The sequence below is a fragment of the Anas acuta genome, chromosome Z, assembly GCF_963932015.1.
Source record: "Anas acuta chromosome Z, bAnaAcu1.1, whole genome shotgun sequence".
Lineage (NCBI taxonomy): Eukaryota > Metazoa > Chordata > Aves > Anseriformes > Anatidae > Anas > Anas acuta.
In genome coordinates, this window is record NC_089017.1 from 16,711,487 (window position 1) to 16,720,405 (window position 8,919).

At 42.6% G+C, this 8,919-nt stretch overlaps 1 protein-coding gene across 1 annotated transcript; it reads right to left on the bottom strand.

Annotated features, from left to right (window-relative positions):
- Positions 1-1,610: 1,610 nt before the first annotated feature.
- On the bottom strand, positions 1,611-7,822 carry DIMT1 (DIM1 rRNA methyltransferase and ribosome maturation factor). Its single transcript, XM_068667694.1, has 12 exons — positions 7,664-7,822; positions 7,477-7,550; positions 7,108-7,194; positions 6,670-6,731; positions 6,468-6,561; positions 6,333-6,382; positions 5,358-5,481; positions 5,177-5,269; positions 3,663-3,727; positions 3,319-3,382; positions 2,807-2,913; positions 1,611-2,092 (listed from the first exon to the last, which is right to left on the bottom strand). The coding sequence occupies exons 1-12, from the start codon at positions 7,722-7,724 to the stop codon at positions 2,050-2,052; spliced, it is 924 nt and encodes a 307-aa protein (XP_068523795.1). The 5' UTR covers positions 7,725-7,822; the 3' UTR covers positions 1,611-2,049.
- Positions 7,823-8,919: the final 1,097 nt, after the last annotated feature.

Consider the following 8,919-nt stretch of genomic DNA (forward strand, 5'->3'; position numbering starts at 1 on the left):
CACTTCTGTTAGTGGAGGATAGTACAGGTCATTGTATAATACCAGAGGGTTTCTTTGAAGTTGCTTTAGAGAACTCTTACTTTTACTTTATAAAGAGCCTCTAAAGACTGGGGCATCATATGTGGGAAACACTTGCTTCCCTACTACTCCTGCATGCCAAGCCAAGAGCCACAGCCAGGCTGTGGTTTATAGCAAGTAGGAAAGATGAGAGGCAGAGAAAAGGCAGACAGATCTCAGCACCTTTTACTAAACCTTGTAAATTATGTGGCCTGTGAGTTACCAGCTGCAGGTTAAAATCATGTCTAGTGGCTGTTAAGAGACTGCCTCTGTGATAGTGTAGAACTAATCTTTACAGCACTGAGGCTGAAGCAGTGACAATTAAAATAAGCAAGTGAATGCAGCTGGTTGTAGCACTTGAGTTCTGTAGGCCATTGTATGATGGTCAGGCATGACTAGGACTCAGGCAAGTGCGTTCTGTTTCCTGTGCTGTAAAACAAAAGCTTACAAAAAACACGATGCATATATCCTGTATTTGTTCCTTCTGTGTTGGGCAGCTTAACCACTGCTCACAAATTGGTTCTATAGGCAGGGAAGCAGCACTGGAATTGTTACAGTATAAAATAATTGAGCACTCCTTCAGGATGCCTGCGAATTCAGGCAGCGTTTCTGAATCACTGACCTTTCAACTTGCATGAAGTGAAGTTGAATACTACACTACTTTTTGTTAATCTGTCTCTTCTGCATTTACTGGTAAGATGCCACACATAAAACAAATGACTTATCACAGAATCAGAGAATATCCCAAGTTGGACTCAATGATCCTTGTGGTCCCTTCCAACTCCTGGCTCCACACAAAACCACCCAAAAATCAGACCATGTGTCTGAGAGCGTTGTCCAAACACTTCTTGAACTCCACAGCTTGGTGTCATGACCACTGCCCTGGGAAGCCTGTCTCCGTGTCCGACCACCCTCTGATATCCAGTCCTGATATCCAGCCTTATGGTAGTTAATACATAGCTATGCCATCACTTGCTTCATGCTACAGAGTTAATGGTTACTGTTTTCCTGAATTGTACGAGAGATCAAAGTGGAATTTTCTTTTGATGGTTGCTATGTAGAGTTAACGCGAACTTCCTTGGGAAAAAACTCTGCCTTGTCCTTAGTAACAAATACATAATCCAAACTATGTTAAGACACTTCAGTAAGTCAGGACACATGAATGTATTGCTTTGAGGTTCACTGAAAGCTTTGATCTATCTTAATCCTCCTCTTGGCCTTAAATGACAAAATTTTCTGACAAAAAATAGCTGCCTGACTTCACAGTTGAACACCTGCTATAACCACCTTCTGTCTGTGTTTAGGACCACTGGCCAGTTAGTAATTTTCTGCTGATTCCAACCGGTGTCTGATGGCAGTAAGGAGGTGGTAAAGGAGATGACACTGGTAATTTTAGGTCCCTCAGTGATACTTCCAACAACTGACACCATGCCCGTAAGATAAATGCTCATTTCTGAAAAACACTTACTGGGATTTCTTGAATAGAAGTAGGTTACTAACAGACTTGGAATGCTAGTAGCTACCAGACAAAAGGAAGAAATGGACATCTCAAATCAAAAGGATTTGTTTAAATATATTTTAAAGGAAACAAAAACCAAGTGGAATGACTACAAATCCATTTTTGTTGCTAAACAGACGAGTTATACTGTAAGTATTACAAGAATATACTGAGATCAAGTTCATGAGCAGAGAACAGAGATCTCAGTTACGGCAGCATCAGTCTGCATGTCACCCAGTAAATCTAAACATACTCTGTTGCGTGGAAGTCCAGCATCTCACTTCAGTCCTGAAAGAATTTAACGCTTTTAAAATACAGAGCTGCATCTTCTTGCCTCTTCATTACCTGTGATAAAATTGTAATGTTCTTAATAAGAACCAGTGTGCACTCTGTATTCTGTTGCTTTTGTGAGAAGAGCTTGTCTCATTGCAGTCACTGCCGCTTCAGCAAGGCTTAGGTAAGAAAATAAAGATCTTTCACTCTTCTGGTAGAATCTATGAGAAATGAATGCCTTCTGAATTGAAGCCATGCAACAGTCTGAAAAAGGGAAATAATTCATGTTATAATTTCCACTCATTTATACAGCCAATTAAATCATTTACAAGTCACGCTGGCTGGCGAAGAATATAAGAAAGTAGCACAAAAGCAGCTATTGTTGTTCAAGTACTATAAAAATTGTTAGGAAGCTTATACTACAAGTTACTATTAAGTTTGCCAATTTAGAGATACATTTCCAGTGCAGTTACTGGTGGTGTGTCATACCAGGTTTGCTGCATCTCTTTGAAAAGCAGTGACCATGTCAATCGTCATGCTACGCTTACGAGGAACAGCTAGTCTTACCTTGAATTAAATTGAATTAGGACAGGATTCTTGTTCCAACATATATTACTCACCAGAAGAGCAAAAAATAGTACTAATTACTAAAATATCTGAATTACGTTAAGGCCTAATCCTCAAGGCAGCTGGACAGGGAAGGACTGAGTAAGTCTCCAGAGAAATTACGATAACCAATCCTGTTATTAGAGCCATTTTTACCAGAGGCACTGTCTAGTGTCTAGAACACAAATTACAGAAGTAGGGATCTTTAGCTAGTTCCATCTGAGTGCTGTAAGCAGCAGTTTATATAGGGTTTATGCAGAGGAAAATGGTTAGTCCTCTTCCTACGTAACCCAATGCTTATCTGTTTGACGTAGGGGTATAGAAGCAGATAGAATTTGAAGAAGCTTCATAGGGTAAAGCGAAAATATTCACCTAATGAAGTCATCTATATCCATTGAACGAGCTCGTTTTTCAGAGAAACCTGTATCTTTTAGAACCGTCTGTATTTTCTCTGCAATTTTGAAGTTTTCAGGTATTTCCTATCAATGGAAAATAGGATACAAATTATTTTTCTATTCATAGCATAGGAACAGGTTAATTTAAATACTCTTTCTTTGCTTTTACAAGAGTTCTTCTTTCAAGTGACAAAAGTCAGTATTGCTGCACAGACTTGAAGTTTTCTTACTAGATTTTGGGAAAAGGCCATCCTTGAGACGTGTACAGCCAATATATTAACAATATCCCCAGATTTCATTTTTTTCACTGTAACTTAGTGACCCTTTTAAACTGTTTCTTAAGAAAAAAAGTTCCTCCCTTCCCAAAACTCTCTTGGAAAAGCTTTAACATGTCAAGCTTTTTAATTCTCATTTTTTTATTCTTACAAATGTTAAAGTTTAGGTCAGAGTACATATAAGTAAAACGTAATATATTAAAAAGGAACTTACTCTATTATGTAAGGAACAATGAATTCGGTAGTTATGATCCAACAACTGCTCTACAGCACTTGACCTGAAAGAAATTCAAATCTAGAATGAAAACTATCTTTAAATTTTATTTTTTTTTTGACTTAACTGGTTGTTCATCTTTAATATAAAAATAAACGAATGACTACACAGTTTTCTTCTTAAACAGCTGCCTAAAAGTTTAACTTGAGAAGTTTGTGACCTCAGCATAAATTCCCCATCGTGGTTTATCCCAAATTCTGCTGGCCTGCATATAACACTGCTAGATATTTACACAAAATAAATGGACACTCAAACTTTAAAAAATTCTAATAGAAGTTACTTACTTAAAGGCTGCAGAGAGCGTCTTGTTTTTCCTAACAAAAGCTATCCTTACCAGACCATCCCATTCCTGAAATTAAAGCACACAGTACTTACTGAAAGGAACATATGGCTGCTAAAAACAAGAACACTATTGGCAATTTCACAAGAATATCAAACGCAAAAACATCTTTTCAGTAGAGTACTTTCTTAACAATAAAAAGAGCACATTCTTGGACAAAGGAACACAAATGGAAGGAAAAATACTTCACACAATACCACTGAGTACCACTGTCCAGATCTTAAGTGATGAGAATGTAGATACTTCAAGAAAATCTGCTAATGCTAGGCAAGGCTGAAATGGTCTTGAAGACCAAAGCATTTTAAAAATTAACTTTGAGTATATTATCCTGTAGCATCTGTCTTCTGAGACTATGCAGAGTAAAGTAAGAGTTCTCAGAAACACTCCTTTGATCACAAGTAACTTAATTCATCAGTTGGAAGAAACTCTGTGCGACAATAATAACCACTACAAAAAGCTTGTTATGAGTAGCAACTCTCCAATAGATACGGATTTGGTACCTTGGTCTTGTCAGAAACAGAATCATAGAATTGGATAGAAGGGACCTTAAAAGACCACACAGTTGCAATGCCCTGCCATGGGCAGGGACACCTCCCACCAGACCAGGCTGCCCAAAGCCCCATCCAGCGTGGCCTTGAACATCTCCAGGGATGGGACATCCACAGCTTCTCTGGGCAGCCTGTGCCAGCGCCTCACCGCCCTCTGAGTGAAGAATTGTTTCCATCTACCTGATCTAAATCTTCCCTCTTCTATTTTAAAGCCATTTCCTGTTGTGCTATCACTCCACTCTGTGACAAAGAGTCCCTCCCCAACTTTCCTGTAGGCCCCCTTTAGGTACTGGAAGGCCTCAATAAGGTATCTCTGGAGCCTTCTCTTCTCCAGGTTAAACAGCCCCAACTCTCTCAGCCTGTCCTCATAGGAGAGGTTCTCCAGCACTCTCAACACCTTCATGGCCCCCCTCTGGACTTGTTCCAGTAAATCCATGTCCTTCTTGTGCTGAGGGCTCCAAAGCTGAACACAGTGCAGTCTCACAAGAGCAGAGCAGAGGGGAAGAATCCCCTCCCTCACCCTGCTGGCCATGCTGTTTTTGATGCAGCCCAGGATACAGTTGGCTTTCTGGGCTGCAAGCTCACATTGCCAGTTCATGTCAAGCTTCTTGTCAACCGACACCCCCAGGTCCTTCTCCTCAGGGCTGCTCTCAATCCATTCTCCACCCAGCCTGTATTGGTGCTTGTATTTTTAAGTATTGCAAGAAAAGCTGCACCCAATTACATGCAGATAATGCAGTAATACAAGCCTGATCAACACAAGAGTAAATGTTGCGGTGTTTTGTAAATACCAATGGATACTTAGTTGTTTATGTTGTTTTCACTACTGAGTAACAAGTACAGAGAAGTGAAACAAAATTAAACACTATTACTAGAATATTACATTGCCATTACACTATACAACACTTACCTGAAAGTTGATAGGTGGTGGTGGGTTCTTTGGCTCTATTCTGACAACGCTGGATTCCACTTTGGGGGGAGGCCTGAAGTTGTTCTTTCCAACCTGTTAGAAGTTAGGCATCGAATCCTCACGTTCTTAGAAACATTATTCTCTCTTTGATAGCTTTGTTAAGTAAAGCAGAATGACATACCTTCATCAGATGGTCCACTCGAGCTAATAACTGGGTATTAATAGAAAGTCTGCAGTATAGCTTAGTTCCTGGTTTTGCAACCAAACGAAGTGCAAATTCCCTTTGAAACATAAGTATTGCACACCTGAGAGTAACAGAAATGAGAAAATGAATACTAAGTCTAACCAACTTTTAAGTTAAAAGCTAACTGCTAGTTAGAAAATATTTTTTCCCCCTCAGGACTTAAAGGAATGAAATTCTGTGATATGCACACACTCCCTTGATCAGGTCAGACTGAGAAACAAACAAATAATAATAATAATAAAAAAAACAACTTGGCAAAACTATCCAAGTTTCATTAAAACTACAATAGAGTTTTGTTCTCTATACTGCTAAGTGGATCAGAGAGAGTCCAGTCTCAGAGTTTGCATGACAAATAATTTTGAGAAATTTCATAGCAAGCCCTCCAAATACAAGTTCTCTAGCACCGTAAGTTGACCAGTAATGTCACTAATGTTAACATTTCAGTGTGAGAAACGAAGAACTACTGTCATGGTGAAGAACACACAGAAGTACCTGGGCAGTTACGTTTTTAAACCAGACAACAGTAAATGTCTTGGCTTCAATTCTACCTTTAGCACACTTACTTCCTAACATAGGAAGACATTTGAAATGTTACCATGCCCTGCTTATCCTTGGAATAACAATTATAAATAATCTGAGTGCAAACAGGTGCCATTCTTCCCTTCACCAGCTTGACTCTCACACCAAAACCAAGTTTATTCTTACGCATTAGTTGATATATTAAATACTTGACACTAACCAATTATCAATCATTTACAGTTTTCATATTATGGAAAAAAAATGGTGTGGCTCTGATCCACCAAATTAGTATTTAAAAAAAAAAACTGATTTGGGAACATTTGTAAAACTATCTTTTTGCCTCCTCCACCCCGCCCCCAATCTGGTAATCTAGAGCAGTGCTCTTGTACATACCTGAAAAAAGGTCTATGAAGTAACAACTTGAAAACAAATGGTGAGGAGATCTGAGAAAAAAAAATAACATCAGTAGTGTAATTTCCAGGCAGTTATCATTAACAAAAAAGTTTCATCATGTACTTTAGTGCATACCTGGTAAGGTAAGTTAGCTACACATGCATCAAAGAACGGTAACTCTGTTTTCAAGACATCTCCAACCTTGATTTCGAGTTTGTTTGCCAGACACCTGGGTGAAAATATACTGTGGTTATCGTCAGATAAGCACATTGCCAATGTTTTTGCCAAAGCAGCTCCACTGCTTTAAATCATCACTACTTCAAAGGCTGATACTTACGTGCCCTGGACTCTCTTCTGAAGTTCACCCACAAGTCTAGGGTCAATTTCACAGGCAATAACCTGAAAATAAAGAAGATACTTAGAACTTAAAACACAAACTCCTCCTAGCTGGGATTAAAATTACAACTGTAAAAAAAGGATCAAATAAATATCGCTATGTTATTAAATAACTCTTAAATACTTCTCATTATGCTACACACCTTCTATTCTGCCCCCATAAAACATGCAAAAGTTATCACATAAACTGGTAACAGCAATGTAGTTTGACAAAGCCATGCAGATTTTTCAAACGCAGCTAAAAAAATCATTGCTATACATGCAAATGTTAAGAAAAATACACTTTATTCTATTTTTTTAACCAGGTAGCTGAAAATGCTTCTCTATGCCAAAGGCCAAGCCATAACATACGGGAAGGCGGTGGTAGAGTCACACTTACTTTTTTTACTTTCTCTAGCATTTTTACTGTCAGGTTGCCAGTTCCAGGGCCGACTTCCAGAATGACATCTGTACGTCGTAAGGCAGCCTAAGAACAGACAAAATAATAAATAAAAAAAAAAAAGTATTAAGTAAATAAATAAGATATGTTTTTCTGGAACTGATTTCTAGCAGCAATTCGATTATGAAATAAAAGGTGTAAGGAGCTCAATATAAAGCTGAAATCAGCTAACAGAGAACTATGAATATATTTATTTTATTTTTTTGTTAAGGGAATGTCGTCCAAGTTAAGTAGGAGAGGCACTTGACCGCGCACAGCCAAGTAAGCGAGTTATCAGCCCCCTGCCGGCTCGGCACCCCCAGCGCCCACCTTCTCGATGATGCTGTTGACGACGAGCGGGTTCTTCAGGATGTGCTGCCCGGCGCCGGTGTTGAAGAGGATCCCTGCGGAGCAGCACAGAGTCACACACACACACAGCCGTAACGCCGCTCCTGCCCTGCCCATCCCACCCAGGACCCCCCGCTCCGCGGCCTCCCACCCCAGGACCCGGCCTCACCGGGCGCCTTCCCCTCGGGGCGCTCCCTCCGCGGCCGCTTCCCGGCCCGCGCCTTGGGCATGGCGGCGGCGAGCCCGGCCCCGGCCCGGCTGCGAGCACACGTGCGGCCGCCGCGGCGCCCAACCAGGACTACGAATCCCGCCGAGCACCGCAGCGGGGCGGGCCCCGACGGCGGCCGCGAGGGCACAAAGACGGAGCGGCTGCGGGGCAGGGGGCGGTGCCCCGGGCAGGCACACAGCTGGTGTGGGAAGCGCACAGCCCTGACGTGTTGGGGATAAATATTCGGGTTTGGGTGGATCTATTGTGCTGCGCGGTTATTTCCTCTTTTGTATAGAAACCCCACGGGAACACACCTTCCTCTTTTCTCTGATATATGGGAATGTCCGTGCCCCTAGTACCACAAAGAACATCAGCCTGTTTTCCTAGCTAAATGCTTGTATTTCTTAGTTATTTAATATTTAATATATAGTGCTAGGGAAGGCAACGGCATTCGTTATTTAGACATGGTTTTATTGTAGTGAGGGAGTTAAAAAACGTACACACACACAGACAAAACAGAATACCCGTCCCAGGTAGCTGTACGTGAGTCGAAGGCAGGAAAAAACAGAGTGAGAATAGATAGCAAGGCGGAAGAGAAAAATTGTTAATAGCAGAGAGAAAAAGCGTTTCTAATAAAGGATGTTCTGTGTCGGAGCATTCAGCATTACGCTGCTGTATACAGACAACCAGAACTACTCCTTCTTTCGTGAATCCCTGAGGGGCCTCCCATCCTCCAGGACCTGTTATTTCACCATTTCCACTCTCGGAAACGTGACCAGGAGGCTCAGAGCAGCGCTAGAGCACCGTGATGCCTCAGCTCACACAAACGGGCCATCAGCTCACGGCCGTGACCCGTGCCTTGCACCCAACAGCCCCGTGTCGCTGCGCGCCGTGCGCCTGGGTGCTCGCTGCCTCACAGAGCCAGGCCGTTAGGCAGCCGTTACGCGGCCGTTTAACGGCCGTTACCCCCTCACCCACACCACGCCCCCCCCCCCCCCTCCCACATCAGCGCATGCGCGGCGTCGAGCGAGAGGGGAGGGAGCGCCCCCCCCCGCAAGCGTCGCTGAGCGATGACGTCACCCTCGGAGCGCACCCCCCCCCCCCCCCCCCCCCCCCGCCCCCCCTTCCCTCTCCCCTCCTCCCCCCTCCCCTCCGGGCTCGTGGCGCTCGCTTCGGAGCGGGCGGGGGTCGCGCGCCAGGCCCGGCCCCGCCCACCC

Bases quoted from the DNA above. Each gene is read 5' to 3' on its own strand.
- DIMT1 (XM_068667694.1), bottom strand. From the start codon at position 7,724: ATGCCCAAGGCGCGGGCCGGGAAGCGGCCGCGGAGGGAGCGCCCCGAG. The intron at 6,562-6,669 runs GTAAGTATCAGC...ATTTTCACCCAG, and splicing joins CAGAAGAGAGTCCAGGGCAC to GTGTCTGGCAAACAAACTCG. The intron at 2,914-3,318 runs GTAAGTTCCTTT...TTCCATTGATAG, and splicing joins ATTGTTCCTTACATAATAGA to GAAATACCTGAAAACTTCAA.